The sequence below is a fragment of the Aristolochia californica genome, unplaced genomic scaffold, assembly GCF_029961685.1.
Source record: "Aristolochia californica isolate CCGP_79_NKW_82.1479 unplaced genomic scaffold, dmAriCali1.0.hap1 SCAF_5, whole genome shotgun sequence".
NCBI lineage: Eukaryota > Viridiplantae > Streptophyta > Magnoliopsida > Piperales > Aristolochiaceae > Aristolochia > Aristolochia californica.
Window position 1 is genome coordinate 2,678,966 of NW_027182214.1, and position 21,675 is coordinate 2,700,640.

General features: G+C 37.6%; 4 protein-coding genes across 5 annotated transcripts; 1 reads left to right on the plus strand and 3 right to left on the minus strand.

The window, feature by feature from the left end:
- Nucleotides 1-108: 108 nt before the first annotated feature.
- Nucleotides 109-1,683, minus strand: LOC137966356 (bifunctional abietadiene synthase, chloroplastic-like). The gene is made up of 5 exons (XM_068812944.1): nt 1,638-1,683; nt 1,311-1,537; nt 960-1,105; nt 627-765; nt 109-378 (listed from the first exon to the last, which is right to left on the minus strand). The coding sequence occupies exons 1-5, from the start codon at nt 1,681-1,683 to the stop codon at nt 109-111; spliced, it is 828 nt and encodes a 275-aa protein (XP_068669045.1).
- Nucleotides 1,684-8,371: 6,688 nt separating this feature from the next.
- LOC137966084 (CASP-like protein 2B1) lies at nt 8,372-11,028 on the minus strand. Its single transcript, XM_068812561.1, has 3 exons — nt 9,764-11,028; nt 9,287-9,419; nt 8,372-8,835 (listed from the first exon to the last, which is right to left on the minus strand). Exons 1-3 carry the CDS (start codon nt 9,979-9,981, stop codon nt 8,584-8,586), a joined length of 603 nt encoding a protein of 200 aa, XP_068668662.1. The 5' UTR covers nt 9,982-11,028; the 3' UTR covers nt 8,372-8,583.
- Nucleotides 11,029-15,266: 4,238 nt separating this feature from the next.
- On the plus strand, nt 15,267-18,225 carry LOC137966034 (uncharacterized). 2 transcript variants are annotated; one of them, XM_068812479.1, is made up of 5 exons: nt 15,267-15,466; nt 15,564-15,650; nt 15,757-15,837; nt 15,972-16,015; nt 17,992-18,225. In XM_068812479.1, exons 2-5 carry the CDS (start codon nt 15,582-15,584, stop codon nt 18,089-18,091), a joined length of 294 nt encoding a protein of 97 aa, XP_068668580.1. In that variant the 5' UTR covers nt 15,267-15,466; nt 15,564-15,581; the 3' UTR covers nt 18,092-18,225. The 2 variants fall into 2 exon arrangements, with proteins under 2 accessions (XP_068668580.1, XP_068668579.1); XM_068812478.1 differs by having other exon boundaries at nt 15,580-15,650.
- Nucleotides 18,226-18,487: 262 nt separating this feature from the next.
- Nucleotides 18,488-20,185, minus strand: LOC137966033 (glucan endo-1,3-beta-glucosidase 1-like). The gene is made up of 3 exons (XM_068812477.1): nt 19,994-20,185; nt 19,213-19,467; nt 18,488-18,706 (listed from the first exon to the last, which is right to left on the minus strand). Exons 1-3 carry the CDS (start codon nt 20,058-20,060, stop codon nt 18,672-18,674), a joined length of 357 nt encoding a protein of 118 aa, XP_068668578.1. The 5' UTR covers nt 20,061-20,185; the 3' UTR covers nt 18,488-18,671.
- Between the last annotated feature and the right edge of the window lie 1,490 nt (nt 20,186-21,675).

Below are 21,675 nucleotides of genomic sequence, written 5' to 3' on the forward strand. Positions count from 1 at the left end.
TTACTTAATCAGTAATTATTTAATTAGTAAATGCATTAATTTATTTATTTAACAATCATAAAAAGTAGTTCCGTTTGAACTCTCCAATGACAAAATATCCAGGTAAGCCTAGAATTGGCTACTGACCACATTTCCAGTGGTATCTATCAGTAGTTTGATAAACAAGGATAGTCGATCATGGATCTTTGACCGATAATCTAGTTTTTCGAGAAGATTATCGGGTAGATGCTCCCTCAAAAGAAACATAGCTGGGAAGACTCTCATGCCAATACCAGCTTCTTCTTTCCCATTGCCAAGATGTTCATGCAATACTGTTAGCACTTGTTTTCTGTCATCTTCTTCTCTGTGATTCATATAAGCTTCAACCTGCCTCACCCTCTGTCCATTGCAAAAAAAAAAAAATCAAAGGAAGTGGGTAAACCAATACCTTCAAGTGAATTGCTTGTATGTGTATCTATCATCTGCTTGGATGCATCATCTCATAAGAAAGGGGTGACTGGGTGAACATTGAAGGAGAATGAAAATAAGGCAAGATGATTTAATCATGGTTTAGGTGAAATATTTTAATCAAGACATAAGGAGGATTTTTTCTTTTGCTGTCCGTGAGAGTTAGAAAGTCTACTTACAAGGTCAAGCAAGTAAGGAAACATATCCGTTGCTTGGGCCTTGGTAGCTGAAGTTGCCACTTCATTGAATGTGCTGTACATTAACCAAAATGCTGATTTTAGTCGTTCAGGAAGGTGGTTTACAGAAATTGGATCCCATCTGCACCAGGTAATTACTGTTAGAACAGTTACATTTCCTAAGATAGGAAATCTATTTTCAGAAGTTAAAATGAGACCAGCTCAATAGAAAATTACAATGAAGTTTCTAATTGAAAACTTGATTAAAATTTCATGATAGTCCAGTGCTCAATTTGCTAATAATAAATCAAGAAGAACAAGAAAAAAAAAACTTACCCTGCCACTGCTTGAAACAATGCCCTCAAGTCCTCAACTGATTCATGGATCTTTGATGATGTTCTCAACATAATTGCATTTGGTCTAAGCCATTCGACATGCAGCAAATTCTGTTTCATGCATGGTTGCAGCAATGGAGGAATAACCTGTAATTTATTACTAGTTAGATTACTTGGAGATCCACAAATCATTTTCTTCATAGTTGTGTATGTATTCCCTCACTTCTAGTCTTTGAAGATTCGTTCTCCATGGGAATTTCAGAGAGTGTTCTACCTAAATGATTGAGACAAGTTAGATATATACAGAAGGGCAACGTCAGTTAATTTTTCTTGAAATGGTGAGTGTTCTAACCTTATGAAAGGCCTTCTTCAATGACCACTTGTCATGTAAGTGTTTCTGTTTCAAGCATGATTTAAGATACCCTTCTGCAAAAGCCTGAGCTTCCTTCATTATAGTCTCCCCGGGGAAGCGCACTTGAGAGAATCTATACATGTTGAACATGTCACTTAGCCCTGGATGTGTCTGCCCTACAAAACAAAAGACTTTCCCATCTTTTTCTCCGAAGTTATTCAACACATCTGCAAAAAATATGAGCAACACAGGATAAGCAATTCCTCTTCTGCGTAGCTCTTCTTGAAGCAGAGTTAATGAGAACAAATCCACCCAGAAGCACCAAACCTGGAGAAATTGGGTAACCATGCAATCTTAGTAGTCTCAGAGCCATGCTAGAATCGTCAACATCAGGAACTGGATTGTCTCTTCCCCATGAGAAACCTTCTTCTTTCAGATGACTGTAAAAGAACTATGAGCAATTGCGATAACTTCAATATGTGGAGAGTTAAAGTCTGCAATGGATGCACCACCTTTTCCCTTTCCTTTTACTTGTAAGACTTCACCAATATGCAGAGGAATGGAAGTACTCACCTATATAAGTAATCTAGTGTTAGGGAATCCCCAAGTTAAAAGTCATGGGACATATATGGAATTTTTTGTTTTCTTTATGAGGTTGGTGTGTGGAACACTCAACCTCATTAAAACCTTACCCTTAGTTTTTATATCTTCTCCTTCCCGATGATTTTGAATCGTGTGTGATTTTTCGACAGCGTGAGAGAAAAAGGGAAAACCAGAGAAACAGAAACGTTTGGATTTTTTCCCGGTGAAGCTCCTTGAAGGATTGTTTTTCAGAGAGAGAGAGAAAGCTTTGTGCTTCAAGTTTGTATGACCGATACAGTGAGAAATCACTTCCTTTCCCGTCGAGACGTTGCTGCAAAAACAAAGCTCTCTGCTTGTCATCGTTGTGCTGCTCCAACGTTGCGTGATTCCTCTTGTTAGGCGTCTCTATCCTCAGTGTAGAGTGAGAGAGACCAGAGAAAGAAGAAGGGCGTTGTATCCTCAGTGTAGAGGGAGAGAGCGAAGGAGAGGAAGAAAGAACGCCTTCGCAGAGACGTTGACTGGTTTGTTTTATAATTGACCGTGTGTTGTTTCTGACTGGTGCTATTTGGGCGTCGACGAGTCTCAGGTCTTCATACAGGTTACATTGTTCCTTCTTTTACAGATTTGTATTTATTTATCTGCAGTGGTAGATTAATGTATGGATTGTATAGATAGGAGATTGTAAACATTGAACGATATTCCCTATAAAGAATTATCATCAGTAGTTGTGGACGTAGCCCGATTTGGGTGAACCACGTTAAATCTGTGTATTTAATTTTGCTCCCTAGATATAATTTGATTTGTATAATCCTATCAAATTGGTATCAGAGCTAGGTTATACAGAAAGTCAAATTTGAGTGGGAGCAATGGCTACAGATGAAGGGAAGTTAAAAATTGAAAAGTTCAATGGGGCGGATTTTAGTTTCTGGAAAATGTAGATAGAGGATTATCTGTATCAGAAAAATTTATACCTACCGCTTGATGGAGTCAAGTCAGACAGTATGAAGGATAAAGAGTAGAACCTCCTTGATAGGAAAGCCCTTGGATTCATCCGACTGTCATTATCCCGCAATGTTGCGTTTAACATAGCAAAAGAGAAGACCACAGCGGGTCTCATGAAGGCTCTCGCAAATATGTACGAGAAGCCGTCAGCTTCAAATAAGGTGCATCTGATGAGGTGACTATTCAATTTGTGGATGATAGAAGGAGCATCAGTAGCTCAACATATAAACGAACTCAATATCATTACAACCCAATTGAGTTCAGTTGAAATTGAATTCAACGATGAAGTATAAGCATTGATACTTTTGTCTTCCCTGCCAGAGAGCTGGAATGCCACTGTTACAGCAGTGAGCAGCTCGTCAGGAAGTAACAAGTTAAAATTCAATGATGTACGTGATCTAGTTCTCAGTGAAGAGATCAGAAGAAAATCGTCGGGTGAAGGGACGAATTCTTCAGCATTGTCTACAGAGGCAAGAGGAAGAACTAGAGAAAATAGACCAGGAAGGTCAACTCATCGAGGCACTTCTCAGAATAAAAGGTCTCAATCAAGAAACCCAAACAGACCTCAAAATAGAAGGTCTCAATCCAGAAACCCAAACAGATCTCAGAACTCAAATGTCCAGTGCTAGAACTGCGGGAAAAACGGGCACTACAAAAGTCAATGTAATAGTGCATTGAAGGATCAGGAGGTGAAAGTAGAAGCAAATGTTGTTTCCTCCTCAGGGAATGATGCTACATTGATATGCTCTCTGGAGAGCAAGGAGGATTCTTGGGTATTAGACTCTGGAGCATCGTTCCATGCTACCTCGCAAAAAGAGCTCTTTGAGAAATATGTGTCCAAGAACCTTGGTAAGGTATATCTCAGTGATGATCAATCATGCGATATAGTAGGCAAATGTGTAGTGAAGATGTAGTTGAATGGGTCTGTATGGGAGTTGAAAAATGTCAGGCACATTCCTGACCTGAGAAAGAACTTAATCTCAGTAGGGCAGCTAGCCAGTGAAGGCTACACCATGACCTTCCATGGTGATGATTGGTAAGGTATATCTCGGTGATGATCAATCATGCGATATAGTAGGCAAAGGTGTAGTGAAGATCCAGTTGAATGGGTCTGTATGGGAGTTGAAAAATGTCAGGCACATTCCTGACCTGAGAAAGAACTTAATCTCAGTAGGGCAACTAGCCAGTGAAGGCTACACCACGACCTTCCATGGTGATGATTGGAAGATTGCGAAGGGTGCATTGGTGGTTGCATGAGGAAAGAAGAGTAGTACTCTCTACATGACAGCACAAACATATTGTACCATTGCTGCTACAATAAGCAACTAAGGTTCCAACTTGTGGCACCAGAGACTGGGCCACATGAGTGAGAAAGGAATGAAGATTATGCACTCCATGGAGAAACTATAAGAGCTACAGTCAATAGAAATTGATATGTGCGAGGATTGCATATTTGGAAAGCAGAAGAGAGTTAGCTTTCAGACACATGGCAGAGCTCCGAAGAAGGAAAGGTTAGAGCTCATCCATTCTGATGTTTGGGGGCCAACAATTGTTTCATTTATTGGTGAAAAACACTACTTCGTGACATTCATCGATGATCATTCACGGAAGGTATGGGTTTACTTCCTAAGTCATAAGTCTGAAGTGTTTGATACCTTCAGAAGATGGAAAACCATGGTTGAAAATGAAACAGGACTTAAGATAAAAAAATTGAGAACTGATAATGGTGGTGAATATGAAGACACCAGATTCAAGAAGTTCAGTTATGATAAGGGGATCCGCATGGAGAGAACCGTGCAAGGTACGCCTCAGCACAATGGTGTAGTTGAGCGTATGAACAAAACTTTGACTGAGAGATCCAGAAGTATGCGTATGCAGTCAGGCCTACAAAAGCACTTCTGGGTAGAAGTAGTCAACACAACAGCTTATTTGATCAACCGAGGTCCATCGGTTCCACTGGCATACAGAATACCAGAAGAGGTATGGAGCGGAAAAGAAGTAAGACTCTCACACCTTAAAGTTTTCTGTTGTATGGCGTATGTGCATATCAGTGATCAAGGCAGGAATAATCTTGATCCCAAATCCAAGAAATATACCTTCCTCGGTTATGGTGAGGATGAATTTGGATATCGCATATGGGATGATGAAAACAAAAAGTTGATCCGCAGTAGGGATGTGATTTTCAGTGAAAGGGTGATGTACAAGGACAGACACTGCAGATGACAGTAACTCACTAGAGAGAGCCAGTATATGTAGATGTGGATGATGTCCCAGATGACTCTGTAGCAAGCCCTCAGACAGAGGAATCTGTTGAACAGAGTAGTGCACACCAGTCTGACATATCACAGTCCTCTGTTCCAGTTCCGATATTGAGAAGATTTTCTCGACCTCATGTGCTTAACAGGAGATACATCAATTATCTATTGTTGACTGATGGAGGAGAACCTGAATGCTATGAAGAGGCATGTCAGACTGAAGATGCTAGCAAGTGGGAGCTTGCTATGAAAGATGAGATGAATTCTCTAATCTGAAACCAGACATGGGAACTAGTTGAGTTACCCATAGAGAAGAAGGCACTCCATAACAAATGGGTGTATTGAGTGAAAGAGGAGCATGATGGCTATAAGAGATACAAAGCCCGATTGGTTGTCAAAGGATTCCAACAGAAGGAAGGAATCGATTACACTGACATCTTTTCTCCCGTTGTGAAGCTCACCACTATTAGAACAGTGTTGAGCATTGTTGCCATTAAAGATCTCTATCTAGAGCAGTTAGATGTGAAAATTGCATTTCTTCACGGAGACTTGGGTGAAGAGTTATATATGCATCAACCAGAAGGTTTCTCAGAAAAGAAGAAAGAGAATATGGTGTGCAAACTCCAAAAGAGCCTGTATGGTTTGAAACAGGCTCCAAGACAGTGGTACAGGAAGTTTGACAATTTCATGCATAAGGAAGGTTTCTAGAAGTGCAATGTCGATCACTGTTGCTATTTCAAAAGTTACACATCCAATTATATCATTTTGCTACTTTATGTCGATGATATGTTAGTAGTTGGGTCAGATATGGATGAGATCAGAAACTTGAAGCGGTAATTGTCAAAAGAATTTGACATGAAGGATTTGGGTCCAGCTAAGAAGATTCTCGGAATGTAAATCACAAGAGATAAACAAAGTGGAGTATTGCAGTTATCTCAAGCAGAGTACATTACTCGTGTTCTGCAGAGATTCAACATGAGCAATGCCAAGCCAGTTGGCACACCATTGGACAAACACTTATGTCTATCCAAAGATCAGTCTCCTCACACGGAAGCAGAGAGAGAGCTCATGGATAAGGTTCCATATGCCTCAGCCATTGGTAGTTTGATGTATGCAATGGTCTGTACGAGACCAAATATTGGTCATGCAGTGGAAGTCGTTAGCAAATTTATGTCAAACCCAGGTGAGACCCACTGGAAGGCAGTAAAGTGGATCTTGAGATATCTACGTGGCACCACAGATAAGTGTTTGCACTTTGGCAAAGGTGAATTGCAAGTGCAAGGGTACACAGATGCAGATTTTGCAAGAGAAGTTAATCACCAGAGAAGCACCACTGGTTATGTCTTTACCATGGGCACAACAGCTATCAGTTGGATGTCGCAGATACAGAAGATTGTTGCATTATCCACCACTGAAGCTGAATATATAGTTATAACAAAAGCTAGTAAAGAGATGATATGGCTTCAAGGATTGTTAACCGAACTTGGTTTCGAGCAAAGGATGAATGCCTTGCACAGTGACAGTTAGAGTGCGATACATCTGGCAAAGAATTTTGCATTTCATTCTAGAACTAAGCACATTGGTCTTTGTTATCATTTCATCAGATCTTTGTTAGAGGATGAGGTGCTAACGCTGAAGAAGATCCAAGGTAATAGGAATCCTGCGGACATGCTAACAAAGCTGGTGACTATTGATAAACTGAAGCTATGTTCAGCTTCAGTTGGTCTGCAACAATGAAGAGACCTAGATAAAGCTGCTGCATTGATATGTGTGAAGACATTGATATCAGTCTTCAAGTGGGAGATTGTTAGGGAATCCCTAAGTTTCAAAAGTTAAGGGACATATAGGGAATTTTTTGTTTTCTTTATGAGGTTGGTGTGTGGAACACTCAACCTCATTAAAACCTTACCCTTAGTTTTTATATCTTCTCCCTCCCAATGATTTTGAATCGTGTGTGATTTTTCGACAGCGTGAGAGAAAAACGGAAAACCAGAGAAACAGAAATGTTCGGATTTTTTCCGGTGAAGCTCCTTGAAGGATTGTTTTTCAGAAAGAGTGAGAAAACTTTGTGCTTCAAGTTTGTATGACCGATACAGTGAGAAATCACTTCCTTTCCCGTCGAGACGTTGCTGCAAAAACAAAGCTCTCTGCTTGTCGTCGTTGTGCTGCTCCGACGTTGTGTGATTCCTCTCGTTAGGCGTCTCTATCCTTAGTGTAGAGTGAGAGAGACCAGAGAAGGAAGAAGGGCGTTGTATCCTCAGTGTAGAGGGAAAGAGCGAAGGAGAGGAAGAAAGAAAGCCTCCGCAGAGGCGTTGACTGGTTTGTTTTATTACTGATCGTGTGCTGTTTGTTTCGTGTTGTTTCTGACCGGTGCTATTTGGGCGTCGACGAGTCTCAGGTCTTCGTACAGGTTACATTGTTCCTTCTTTTACAAATCTGTATTTATTTATCTGCAGTGGTAGATTAATGTATGGATTGTAAAATAGGAAATTGTAAACATTGAGCGATATTCCCTATAAAGAATTATCATCAGCAGTTGTGGACGTAGCCCGATTTGGGTGAACCACGTTAAATCTGTGTATTTAATTTTTCTCCCTAGATATAATTTGATTTGTATAATCCTATCATCTAGAACATTTGAAATTTCGTGTTGAAAATGATGAGCAATCCCCAATCTCTGAATAGTATCCACTAACCAAGCTCGCTCAAGTATATCATTTGGATATTGCGGAGGTGCTGATACAAATCAATGGTCTTTAAAAGCTCAGGATCTTCATTAGTAATCGTGATAAAAAGAGGATGTAACAAGACATACCGTGATCACAATAAAAGTCAAGTAATGGAGTCATTTCTTGTCTCCAGTTTTCATGTACGCAAATGCAGTGGAAGATGGCGAACTCAGGAATCTTCCATCTCTGGACTGCAACTCAAAAATTTTCTCCCAGGTCACTACATCTACCCATAAATGCTTTTTTAGCCTTTCTTAGAAAGGGCACTAACAGGACTAAAGTGACAACATCCATTAAATCACTATACTAACTTATATATAAAAATAAAAATGTTTCTTAGATATATACTTTTTACACTTTCTACTCCTTAGAGAGGGGTTTCCCTCGAGGACCGGCAATGGCTATGCATGAACTCGTTTGATGGAGAGAGGTTCAAGGTAATATAAATTTGCATGAATTTTGTCTAATTTTCATTTACAAAGACATTCCCGAATAAATGTCGAAAAAGTTAGAAAACAAAATGTTCAATAATGATCAAAGTCTTTTATGTGTGTAAGAGAGGTGGTATTCTCTCAGAACCCATCTCTCTCCTCACTCCTCACAAAACTTTATCTTTCATTTATTGCGACAAAAACCCAAAACCCAAAACCCACCTCTCTCTTCACATCGGACCTCAACAAACATCTGGGTAAAACCCAATTTTCCCTACCATCTCCCACAGTTTTTACTCTTGTTGCCTCCATACAAGCGGAAGAGATTGAATGCAGACATGCCGGAGAGAGTCACCATGCTGAGGCTCACCACTTGTGCGCTCACTATACCTTCTCCTATTTGATTGCAGAACTTCCCATACAGATTGCAGATCTCCATCCACTGGAGCTCCGTCTGGCCCTTCTCCGCCAGGACGGCCGATTGGGCTGCAGCGGCCACCGCGGACAATGTCAAGTAGGCCATCATCTGTCATTCAGAGGAGGAAGGAGTGAGCAACTGGACACAAACTCATCTACACCAACTTGGGGGTCAAGCCCTGGGACTAAACTTTTACTGGATTTAGAGAAAGTTAAGTGAATGCCTGGCCATGGTGGGAGCCTTACAACAAACAGTTTCAGGGTTCCGGAGCCAAAGAGTGACTTCATGCTAAAAGAGGAGTTAACAGCTTAATCCTGTGAAGCTACTGAATCCAGTCCATATTGACACTATACAGATCGGAATGCCTAAACCTTGGTTGTCCTTAATCGGTGATATTAATGGCAAACAGTTCAGGTGCAAACTGATTCCATCACCATTCATGGCACCTTATATCCAGCTTATGTATTCAGGTAATATACCTCTAAGTTACAGAGTATTTATGCAGTTTATATGTATGAATTCATGCCTGCAGGGAGAGATAGGAAAGAAGGATTTGGACCTGATCACAAGAGAAGATTACCCATGCCAAGGCCTTGTTGAACAACACACTACCTCTTAGAATGCTCACAACACAGCACAGGCCTTGGATGAAAGAGTAGGTAGCAATTATCCCATTTGCTATCACCAAATACCTGTCCAAGAAAATGCAGAAACAATGTAAAAAAGTTTATAAACACAAATGGATTGGACTGGAAATTCTGCTGATTGATTATAATCGTCAATGATCAGTTCTCACTGAGAATCGGCTTCTATTTGGGTTACTGAGACGGTTCCAACCCTCCCATCTCTGGGAATTAGGATAGGCCACTGAATTTTCAGACTAGCAAGTGCAGACAATCTAAGAGCCAATCTGAGGAATTGGCTTTTGAATAAAGAACAGGTCAGTCACAACAGACCAAAAGAGAAGGCCGCAAATTTTGTGGACTCCTACAGGATTCCAACCACCAAAGAGAGAGAGAGAGAGAGAGAGACTTACACAAGAGCTTTCATGTCTGTGAATTTGGCTTTCTTCTGAATTGAGAAGATTGTCTTGACTTGTGTATCGGTCCCAACCAGAACAGCAGCAAGCACTCCCAACCCACAAATGACACACCTCAGAACTATCTCCGCAACCTTCAACCTCCTATCAACCACCTTCAAATTGCTCCCATGGTAAACAGGAACATTACCAGGGCTCCCATCACCAGAGTTCATCTTTCCAGGCCAAACCCTTAACCAAGACCAACCTGAAAACCAGAGAAAAGAACCCAAGACCCACTGTACCAGAAAATGGGGAGCACCCACTATTTATAGACGGAAACCAACAAAAATCATGTTTTCGCATTTTTTTTCTTTTCTAATATAAGTTCGTGCCAGAGAAAACTGCAACTTCTGCCAAGTGGAAAGACCAATCGACGCAGGCTGTACGGATGGAGTGACTGCGGAGCGGTGGTGTTGGGATGAGGGAAGAGTAGAAGGGCGCCGTAGCCTACTGCTGTGGACATTTAAGACAACCAAGCCAACTTCTGGATGACATTAAAGAACCGGAAATTCACTAACTTTTGCTCCTCTCCTGGGGAAATGTTGTACCCAAGAGAAGTTTGAATTGACATCGAAGGAAAAGGAGATCAAGAATGGAGATAAAGAAGGGGGCAAATTTAATGTGTTTCATTTAATTTTCGAAAAGGAATGTAAAATAACAGACTAAATATTATGCGAATTCTGGGAAGAATGATCCCAGAGTGGCCAAAGCCCAAATGGGATAAAAAGTTGCTTCGATTCTTAAAAGTGCATGATGAGTTTGGTCATAGTGGTGTTTGGTGTTCTGTTGGTGTCTTCTGGTGCTTGATGGGTTATCCACTTTTATTATCAAGAAATGCGAATAAACAAATAGCTGCATAATCATACCTTTGGATGAAGAAGCTGGTGAGTTCTTCAGGTTCGGACTTAAAACAGGCTGACATCATGCCTTTGTTTTAGCTGGCGCAATTCATCATAAATGTAACAGGCTAATTTCTCAGTTGTCTTTGGCTCTTCTTCCCTGGCAAAGTAAATCTAACTTTTCGTTTGGCAAACTTATCTCGCCATTTGTGAACGGATCGACGGCTTTGGGCTGAGGAAGGGGAAAAGAGTGAAAAGCCTCAGATATCGGCACCGCGTAGTCTTCAGCTGTACTCATCTTGATACACTGTTGGCGAGTGCTTATTTGCATCAATCAAATTTCTGGGTGCGTAGGAATATGACAGAAGAATCGGTGTATATCAACTGGAACAGTTTCTATCTGGGAGAATAGAAGTATTACTCAGAACGGAATTTTTCTACGTATAACGATCCTATAAAAGGAAAATGGAGTAACTTTGGATTCTGAAGCTCTTTGATAGAGGGATAGGTTGCCATAGGAGTTCGAAAAATCTGACCCACTTACTACCATGGGAAGGAGAAGCGGGAGAACACCAGCCTTCTCTCCTCCTTACTCAAGCAAGAAGAAGATTACCTTGATTAATTTAAATTTAAAATAATTACATTTTTTAAATTATAAAAAATTTAATATTATATTTTAATTAGAAAACTATATATCATATATTTAAAAATTAATTTATCTTATACAAATATTTATTATGTTCTAATTCTATATACATTATGTATATATTAAAAATTTTATATTATAATTTAAGTTGAGTCTTATGATTCATAGGATATATTTTATTATTATTTCCTTGAAAAATACTAATAATTATTTTAAAATATTATTAAAATTTTGGTAAATTTATGGTAGGATATTAATAATATTTAGGAGAAGAAAATCATTCATGAATTATTCTAAATTGAGTATACTAGGTATCTATTTATACTAGATAGAATACATAGAATTTTAGTTAAATTTAATTATCCATATCACAATTAAACAAATTTAACAAAGTTGAAGTCTAATAATACTAAAATTCCTTCTTGATTGAATCTTCTTCCCATGAGACTCGTTTCAATGAGAGTCATGTAAGACTCTTCTATATTTGTTCTTTAATAGTCCCCCCTCAATCTGGAGTTTATAACTTCAGTTTGCAATGAAAAAATTCTTGATTTTCAATCTTCTTTGGCTGAAAATTTTCTTCATAGAGGACATTGGCGATGTGCACCCAGTTTTGAAATATAAATATATAAATAAATTAATATAAATTATTTAAAAAATTACTATAAAATTTAAATTATTTTATTATATTTTTGAAGAAGTCGTATCAATGAGTCTAAAATGTGTTTCATACAAAGCATATCTCACATGCTTCATGGAGTCTAAAGTGAATCTTATGCAAGATAAGTCTCACAAGAGGAGTAAGCTCAACGGAAAAAGTTGGACTAAAAGAGGAAGATTTCCTCTCATTCCCTTAGTTTTAGTTTCCTTATTATTATTTATTGTGATTAAATTTAGTGAGATATTATTGGTAGTAATTGAAGACTTTGGAAAAGTTTATTTTTAGTAGAATTGAAGTTGTATTCCAGTATAAAAGGACATGACGTAAGAGAGTTAGACATCTGTCTCATTCTTCTCTTAATCAATACCAAAGAGCCACTCCTTGTCATCTCTATTTTTCTCAAGTTTCTTCTCCGTCTTCTCTTATTTCTTCCATGCTTCCATCTGAAAACTAACAAATATAAACAAAAACTCTTACCTTCTTTTTACTAAAAATATTATATTTAACATATATGGTAACAAAATATTTTATATAATTTAAATAATAAAAGGCATTAAATAACATGATAAAAATATTTTAAATTATAATATTACTATGTTGTGTATGAGATAAATATATAATATACATTGATTAATACATTCAATTATATACATGTTTTAACATCTTGAGTATTGTATCAGGTTCCTCAAATTGAATATGTATAATAATTCATATTTTAATATTATATTATAACATATATATTTCTATTTTTATTTATATTTTAAAAATTAAACAGGGAATGTATTGGTAGGACAAAGTTGGATTTTTCAAAACCCAACCCCAATCTAACATAACTATCGTGTAACAACTGATCATCGAGAAGACATGTGAATCAATCGTGTCAACAAGAGTTGGAATTAGGCAAGTTAGATAAGAGTATTCACACCCCCCCCCCCCCCCCCCCTCTTCCCACTTGCACCCCCTCAGGTATATATATATATATATACACGGCTGATCCAATACGAAAAGTTATTTAGTGTGAAACATGTGGAATGACTATCTTAACCGTCTGATCATGATCGAACAACTGAGATAGTCGTTGATCGAACAGATGCGATAACCGTTGATCGGACAGTTGAGATAGTTGTTGATCATGATCGGATGGCTGAGATAGCGTTTTGCATGTTTCACACCAAATGACTTTTCGTATTGGATCAGCCCTCTCTCTCTCTATCTATCTATCTATCTATCTATCTATCTATCTATCTATATATATATATATAATACAAAGTATAATCAAGTTTATCACTAATTAATGCTACCCAAGCTTAAATCCAAGTAGATTTGATAATATATAAAACATGATTATTCTATCATTTTCTTAGAAATCATACTAACAACTATTAAGGATTTTTATAAAATTTCTTGGTAAGTTCCTAATAATGCACTAACAAGATTTCGAAATATAGATTTCTAGAAAACTTATAATCTGGAACAATATTTTTAGCTTTTCGTGGAATATATATTTCCAACCAAGGGTACTAACAAGTCCTTAGGGTCATATTTGAATACTATATTCTTTAAAAGAAATGAGAGGAATACTTGTTGTCTCTCTCATCATTAGAAGAAGAAAAACTCTGGGTCGATCAAAATTGAGAAGTCTCCCCCCTCCACTCCTTGAAAGGAAAGTAGGGATGATGGTGATAATAATAATAATAATAATAATAAATATAAAAGTATTAATTTGATTAAAATGGTCCATTATCATAAGAAATTCTCTTTTCTTCTTTAATTCCTCTTTTGTAGGAATAGACTACATATTGGGTTACATCATCCTCCTCATTTTAATCATCCTCAATTTTCCTCCGAATCAATAGTTGCTCCAAAAAACCTATTGAACTAACATATATTTTTAATATACTTTCACAAAACATGTTGTGTTAGGACACATTTCTAACTATACATTTTATTTTCATATTGATTAAACCCCCTCTTAAGCCACTTAAACTTATTTGACTAGGATTGCCCACTTCTTTAATTCGAGGGACCGATCTTGTTAGGATAACATTGACAACTTCCACTCATGTTTAATTGACCATTTGTGTAGAACAATCACATACTTAATGGAGTGGCAAGTATGAATTCATGCTAAAATGCCAAACTGGAAAGGGTAATCACACCCAATATTATTAGACCCAACTTAGTAACTAGTTCCTTGTCAACTTGTTTGAACCATGTGTGAAATGGTGCTAATGACATAAAAATCATTAATAAAAAAATTTAAATTTTAATAAAAATAAATATTTGAAAAATGAAAGAGGGAACAAAATCCAACTTCTCCCCTTTCATCTACTAAGGGGTTGTTTCTGAACAATAAATAAGAAGGGAGAGGGAAGGAAGATTATGTTACGCTTATCAATCTCTTTGTAATAGACAAGGGATTTCCTAAATACTCTAACCCGAAAAAGGGGAAGGAAAAGGGCTCCATCCTCTTTTTTTTTTCTTTTTTTTTTTTCTATGTTATCATAGAAGGGGTTCTATGGGTGCCTAAAGAGAGGGGAAGGGTGACCACTCCTTTCACAATTTGTCAGGTAATTAAGGGGACCTCCCCTATGAGACTATTTTTGAATGACATAGTCTTGAAGCCAACAAATCATCAAATGAAATGTTAAAAATACCTAGTCAAACAAATTTTGACTTATTTAGTTTATGTTTCAACCTCATGAGATACAACAAAATTCCAATTTTCAAGTCAATACCATGGTGTTCAACCTTAAAGATTCCAAAGTAAGGGTGACATAGAGCTGAGCCAAACCCGAACTTACATATGTTCAAGTTTTGTTTGATCTAAATACTTTGTGCTTGAACGAGCTCAACTTCGAACTTAAAATCGGAACCGAGTTCGAGCTAGGTTCGAGTTCTAACCTACGTTTAAAACTAAAAAATAAATAAATAAATAAAGAGAATATTATGATGAACTTAGTACCATTGAATTGAAAGTTATCACAGAGGAGTCCAAAACTCTCCAATGAACCATACTAATGTATAATAACTAGTTTAATAAACCTAAAAAAAAGAGCAAATAGCTCCATCAATAGTGTGTATTTTATTAGCAAACAACAACATAAGATGTCGAGGAATTCAAAATGGCTGAATGATCAATTGTCTTTGGGGTTTGAGGTAAATAATAACAACTATCAACCAACTAATGAAGGAATTGACCAAAACAATTAGAGTAAAAAGTATTTTCATAAAAAAAAATTATGCTAACGATTCGAAAAACAAAAAGGGGGCAAATCTGACCCAAACCCACTATCCCCTGCCAAATTCGGTTCTAGTGTGCACTTGTCTGGTAAGAGATCGGCCTCGTCTCCTTAAAACTTTTAAATTTGTCCATTTTAGTCAACGTCAATCAAGAGTTGAATGAGATCGCTCCAGTCCAGGCTTTCAGCCATCCTTGCTACTCTGCCCTGCTCCAGCATCCGAAACAGCGATGGATCCACGTATGTGGCACAAGGTCGCTGCTGTGTCTGGTACTTTCGCCCTTTCCATCTCTGCTATCTAGTTTCGCTATTCCATGTTGAATTCTCTCCAAAAAAAGTGGTTTAATTAAGCTTCTCTCTGATTCAGTCGCATATATTTACAGGAATGACCGCACTTGCTCTCGGAACCTATGGCGCACATATCTTCAAGCCCAAGAATCCAGCTTACAAGGATGTATAGATTTCTTCTGCTGCAGAAGTTGTTCTAAATTTCTTAACTCGCGTGAATGATCTCTTTTCTGATTCCTTTTTTTTTTTTTTTTTTTTTTTGTAAATATAAGGTTTGGCAGACGGCGTCTCTGTACCATTTAGTTCATTCGGCAGCTTTGCTTGCAGCGCCGAGTGTCAAGCATCCCAACATTGTAAATACCCTTTTTAGAGCTTGTTTTGGTTAATTTGTTACAGAGTATTCATTTGCGTTCTTAGTAGGTCCTTATGACTAATCATGATGAGGGTAGAATGGTTTTTTGTCTGATCTTTTTCTTTCTATTTGCAGTTCGGAGGTTTCCTGACAGCTGGAATTCTGGCCTTCTCGGGAACGTAAGTTTGTATTCCACTTCTCAGTTAAGCAGTAGAATGCGTTTTATGTAAATTTGGACAATGCTTGATTAGATAATTATTCTGTAGAAGAAGTGGATTTGACATTCTTCAGCAGTCTTTCTTCAGTACTACCGTTGTGTTATTGCCTTTCTTACTCTCTTACTCTGTCTGATTTTCTGGATGTGGAGATTGCACACAGTCACTAAGGATTTGCCTGTAAATCTCAAATTAAGAATCATCTCCTCTTCCCACCACACTCTCACAAACGTATTGGTTAGGGCTCGATCCACTACATATTCCAACAATCAATGCTGCTTACCGAATTTGGAGCAGTGTAGAGACCTTTGACTTGAACCCTTCATTCATCATTGGGTAGCCATGTCAGTATAATACTGACGAATATAAAGCTCTTCACTTGTTCATATGCCACCATGATTTTGTAAATTTAGCTGTGCAGGGAATTCCTTTTTTCAAATTTGATCAATTCCTGTGAAGGGTGTTATATGAGTTAATTGAGCTGTGTTTCTGTCAAGCATCTAATGTGACTGATGGACATGGAAATGACCAAAAGTGATATTGCTTATTGTTGGACTGTAACATTTTTCTTTCTTTTTTCATGCTTTGTACTCCCTCCAGCGCTGCTACTGTCATATATACAAATGTAGACTTAAGGCATAAGACAGAATATGTTATACTAGATTCTAACTATGGTCGTTTGGTGGCTGCAGTCCTACCTGAATCTGTTAATGATCTGTCAGTGGCAGCGCAAGAAGCACAAAAGTTACATGTGCTTGAGGTTGCATTATAGACACTGCTTCTTTGGCTAATTAGGGAAGTAAATTACTATGAATCATATGTGATCTGGATCATTTTTCTTAGCCTTGGAGACAACATGCTTCATCACCATTGTTAACTTCAACAATCAACATTATCATCATTATTCAAATCCTTAAATCATACCTCAGGAGGCTGTAGGAATGGTCTTATTTGCTGTTGATAGCCTTAACCCAACTATGCTATGGCTAGCTACATGAACCCTCCTCCTTTCTGCTCCATTGTCCGGCAATTGATAGGTTGGCGTTTTGTAAGTCTTTTCATCAGACCATTCCATCCATATTGGTTTTTTATCCTCCTCTCTTTCTTGTTGGCTCCTTAAACTTGCTCTGAAAACCCCCACCTGGATCTCTGTCAAGCTTGCCCAAACCATTGCAACTTCTCTGTCTCATCTTGTTAGGGCGGTGCCAACACTAATCCATCATTTGAGGGCTACATTTGATACACTCGACATTGAGGAATTCAATAACTCTGCTGATTTCATGATGTTTAACCTTCAGGTTTTGTCCTGTCCTTCTTTGCTCAAGATTGTACTCTTCTCCAATTAAATCCTGACGGTTTCAGAATAATTACCAAATATATTGTGGTTGATCTGATCTGGGTTACTTGTGTTTATTAGCACAAGAAGTTTCCATCCTTCAATGTTACTAAATCAGAAAGACTGCTACCTCAAAAGAATACTTGCTTCAAGGCTGCATTACGTTTGATAAGGTCTTTGGAGGATGAGCATTGGCTACTAATGTTCTGTTGCTCACACAGGGATCCTGTGGCATTTTTGGACATCTTTGCTGTTTGACACAATAATGTTCCAGGATAGGAGGCCTTCTCTTGACTGAGAAAAATATTGATATTTTGTCTGAACTTTGATTTTCTCCTCGTGAGATTTTATCAAAACAAATATAGCGTTGCTACAGATGTGATCATGATGAATGGAAAAACTGAAGACTAAGAAGCCCCTGAGATTTCTCCAGATTTACCCTATGATGATTTTTTGTTCAACACCAGTTCTTGCTGTTCTTCTGCTAGTTTAACTAAATGTTAAGACTGCATAATACTTTATGATTGTTTTCCATGGTTATTTACCATATATATATGGTTTCTATTTAATTTCAGAAAAAAGATATTTCTGGTTGATTTTGCAGGTGCTACACAGTTGCATTAATTGAGGACAAGCAATATGCTACTCTTGCACCTTTTGGTGGGTTTGCTTTTATTGCTGGTTGGGCAAGTCTCCTTTTCTAGTCTGATTATTCCCCAGATAGACTCAAAAACCTCCACAGATGCACTTGTGCATCAAAGATGATGTATGCTGTAACCAAGCTTTCAGAAATTTATTTGTCTATCATGCAAGTGAAGACTTTCATGTTACCATTTTATTTGTGGTTTAATATTTCTATGCCATGCATCTGAGAAATTTAGAGCCTATGTTTGCTCTTCCATGCATTGGGAAGACAGGGTGGAAAGACATCCATTTTGGCCATGAGTTTAAAGAGAAAATAACATAACAGAATGCTTATGCCTAACTCCTACAGTACAAGAATGGCAAGGATGTCAATCTTTCTGCCAAATACTAGTCGAGTTCTTGCTCAGACCTTGCACAGATGATTTCTTTAACAACATCTTTACTAACAAACTACATTCACAAAGTCTTTCTGTTTCCTTTTAACCATTGCTCAAGCTGATTTCTTACAGTTGAATCACCGGATTTGGTGCAAATCCTTTGAAATAGGAGAAACAAAACACAAAAAAAGAAAAATTGAATGGAGAATAAGGATTCCCCAGGAGATCTCAGTTGTAATCCAAACTAATGCTTACCCTTGGATCAGGGAAGATAATCGAAACGACAGCCATTATGACCTGAAAGCAAATAAGCCAGAGTTTAGAATTCATGAACTCCATTGACTACAACTCTCTGGAAAGATGTGTGATTACTGCAATGTAAGATTGATTCATATTCTCTGCTTTAAATGTAGAACCTTAGTTCTTTAAAAACTGAGCCTCAAATGAGAATTTACAACCTCACTGGTTTATCTTTAGAACATAAGCAAATATTAGTTTATTTGCAGTCAACTCTAAATTTTGTTACTGTTTGCATGTCAATATTTAATGACACTGTAGCAGCAAAGGTCATTAAATTATTGTTCTTTGGGAGGCACACCATGGTTAAAGAGGATTCAAGAGCCTAATTTCACACTTAAAGCTCTACTTTTGCACATGGGCTTCACTGGAATCGTGACGACTATGAGAGCATGTGAGATTAACTTAAAAAATAAAGAAAACCTATGGAAACAACGCCAGATTTCCTACCAAAAAAAAAAAAAAACAAAATCTGATACCGAGGATTACTAGCTCGATTTTCTTACTTGGGTCCAGGTCTGTGACCATGGCTGCACCATTGAAATAGCAAGAGCCACCCTTGTTCTTGAACTTCTGCCAGTAGCTGTTGAAAGCATAGGAGGCGTGGTCTTTGATGGTGTTAGGGAAATAGCAGGTCTGCTTCTCTTGAATCTTCTTGCAGTCTGCTCCTCCTTTCCCACAAGCCCAATCAAGCGCTTGTTGCAGTTCAGCTTCAGGTGTTTGTTCATCTGCTATGCACCATTGCGGAGGAAGTTGTGCTTCTATAATAAACGGCAAATGAAAAAAAAATGTGAAAATGTTTTCTTCTTCACCATTACAGAGATTTACGTTGTTGAAAATAGAAAACAGAGCATCAGCTGATTTGAAGAGACCAGACATTACAGGAAAGACACAAGTCTCGAAATTCACAGATGGGTTGATCTTGGTAAGTAACATTTGTTGCTCTTTAATAGTATCTAGGGATACGATTTGTAGTCTCTAAACTTAACAATGAAAAAACCAGCAGCAGAACTGGAGTGGAAGTTTTAGCTCTGGATTAATGGAGTAGATGTTTTAACTCTTCTAACTCAGTTACAAGAACGATTCTGAGCAGATTTTTTGCTTCTCTGTTAGTTCCAGAGCTTAAGAGAATTGATCAAATGCATTCAAAATGAAACACAGAGGAAGAAACAACTAGAACACTGTTTTCATTCCTGTTTCTTCATCATCCGGGACTCTTCTGCTAGTGAATCCAATGCCTCTATGAAAACCAGCAGAAAAAAATCAAAAGGGTAGTCGTTAATTTACCAGACTTTTGTAGAATCATCACGAGAAGAACTGCAGCAGCTAGGATTCTCAGCAATGGAGACGGCATTTTCTTTCACTGAATCGTCGCAGCTGCCAGTCTCATCTGCTAGGGATATCTTTTATAAACCAAGTCAGGAAACTGCCAAGATTCTTAAAAACTTAAAAGAATGCATATATTATTCCTTGGATCTTACAATTATGAATGGAAGACGTTGGATTTTTTCTTTGAACCCCCAAGCTGCCTCTTTATTTCATTTTTTTCCTGAAGACAGTTACAGAGATTTCCTTACAAAGGCTAGGGGAACTCGGGAACTCGGCTTAGGTGACTCAGAGTCAACTCTGAGTTAGAATCTTACCATCCAAGTTTAACTTGATTCTGAACAATTTCAGGTGAGTAACACTGATTCAGACTCTATGTTTGTTTTGAGTTAAACTCTGGAGTGGGTTTGCCTTTCTCGAATCAAACCGACTCTTAAAAACCGAATTGTCTTACCTGATTCGTGAGTCAATTCAGTGAGTCATAAAATCATGCAAAATAGTTTGCTGGGTTCATGTATACTGTATTCTCTTATAATTTATGAACAAGGTATGAATGGATTAAGGCCATTTTGGTCCAATTTCCATCATTAGAGAACCCATCTGCCTTCAATGTCAAGAAAACCATGAAAAGCAATTATTCCTTGTCTATTTGCAGAACTGTTAACCATCTGCTGCCATGTCTTTTGATCTTTTGGCAGTGGAGATCTACTTGCTTTTTGTTTCATTTCTTCCACAAAGAGATTCAGCCATGTGCCGGCCACAGTTTTTTGTTGGCAACTGACCTTCATTTCAAATGCCCTGCTGTTTGATAAGATCTTGGACCTTGTGGAAGCTCCTCTAATGGTGCAGACTCAGCTGAATAATAGTAGATTCAACCTTTTTTTTTCTCAAAATGGGTAAAATCAACATTTCATGCTTGAGAATCTTTTATGAAAGTTTTGATATGCCAATAAATACTCAATTACTCTCCAAGGAGTTTAGGAGCCTATTTCTAAGATTTATAGCCAAAATAACTATTTTTAATTGTTTTCAAAAGGCTGCAAAATGTGTTGATCAATCAACAAAAATGTATGATTGTTCAATTATGTATAATGACTATATTTTTTGAGTTCTCTAAGTTCTATGATTGATCAAGACATCAATAAACATTTTCAAAATTCTTTACAAAACACGTTGATCGATCATGCCTCATCGATTGATTACTCATGCTTTATAAAACTAGTTTGGTAGTGTTATGCATGATCAATCATACAAATTAGAATGATTGATCATGCTTTATAATTCCTTTCTAGAAACATTTTATATGATCAATCATGCCAACACAGGAGGATTGATCATGCTTTGTGTTCAGAATGATCGATTGTACCTATTGTTAGTGTGCAAAAAAGATTTCTAAGTATGACTTAGGTCATTTCAAAAGTAATTAAAAATCTTAGAATATTTGTACTCGATAAAACACGATTTTACTAAAAGTTACATGTCCTAAAACTCCAATGCATGCATATATACCTTAGGATTGGAATATGACTGAGGGTATCTTACAAAGCTATAGTTCTTGAGATTTTTTTTATTTTTCTCGGCTCTTGTTCTTCAAATCTCCAAGCTTCTTTGTAGGTATTTTTTTAAGATTGCTTGACATTTCA

Coding starts and splice junctions, on each gene's coding strand:
- LOC137966034 (XM_068812478.1), top strand. CDS start 15,427: ATGGATCCACGTATGTGGCACAAGGTCGCTGCTGTGTCTG. Junction 15,467..15,579: donor CAAGGTCGCTGCTGTGTCTG/GTACTTTCGCCC, acceptor ATATATTTACAG/GAATGACCGCACTTGCTCTC. Junction 15,838..15,971: donor GTGTCAAGCATCCCAACATT/GTAAATACCCTT, acceptor TTCTATTTGCAG/TTCGGAGGTTTCCTGACAGC.
- LOC137966356 (XM_068812944.1), bottom strand. CDS start 1,683: ATGGCTCTGAGACTACTAAGATTGCATGGTTACCCAATTTCTCCAG. Junction 1,538..1,637: donor TGGTTACCCAATTTCTCCAG/GTTTGGTGCTTC, acceptor TATTTTTTGCAG/ATGTGTTGAATAACTTCGGA. Junction 766..959: donor TTGTTTCAAGCAGTGGCAGG/GTAAGTTTTTTT, acceptor TACCTGGTGCAG/ATGGGATCCAATTTCTGTAA.
- LOC137966033 (XM_068812477.1), bottom strand. CDS start 20,060: ATGCCGTCTCCATTGCTGAGAATCCTAGCTGCTGCAGTTCTTCTCGTG. Junction 19,468..19,993: donor GATGATTCTACAAAAGTCTG/GTAAATTAACGA, acceptor CGTTTATTATAG/AAGCACAACTTCCTCCGCAA. Junction 18,707..19,212: donor GGTCACAGACCTGGACCCAA/GTAAGAAAATCG, acceptor ATTTGCTTTCAG/GTCATAATGGCTGTCGTTTC.
- LOC137966084 (XM_068812561.1), bottom strand. CDS start 9,981: ATGAACTCTGGTGATGGGAGCCCTGGTAATGTTCCTGTTTACCATGGG. Junction 9,420..9,763: donor ACAGACATGAAAGCTCTTGT/GTAAGTCTCTCT, acceptor TTTCTTGGACAG/GTATTTGGTGATAGCAAATG. Junction 8,836..9,286: donor TAATCTTCTCTTGTGATCAG/GTCCAAATCCTT, acceptor TCTGAATGACAG/ATGATGGCCTACTTGACATT.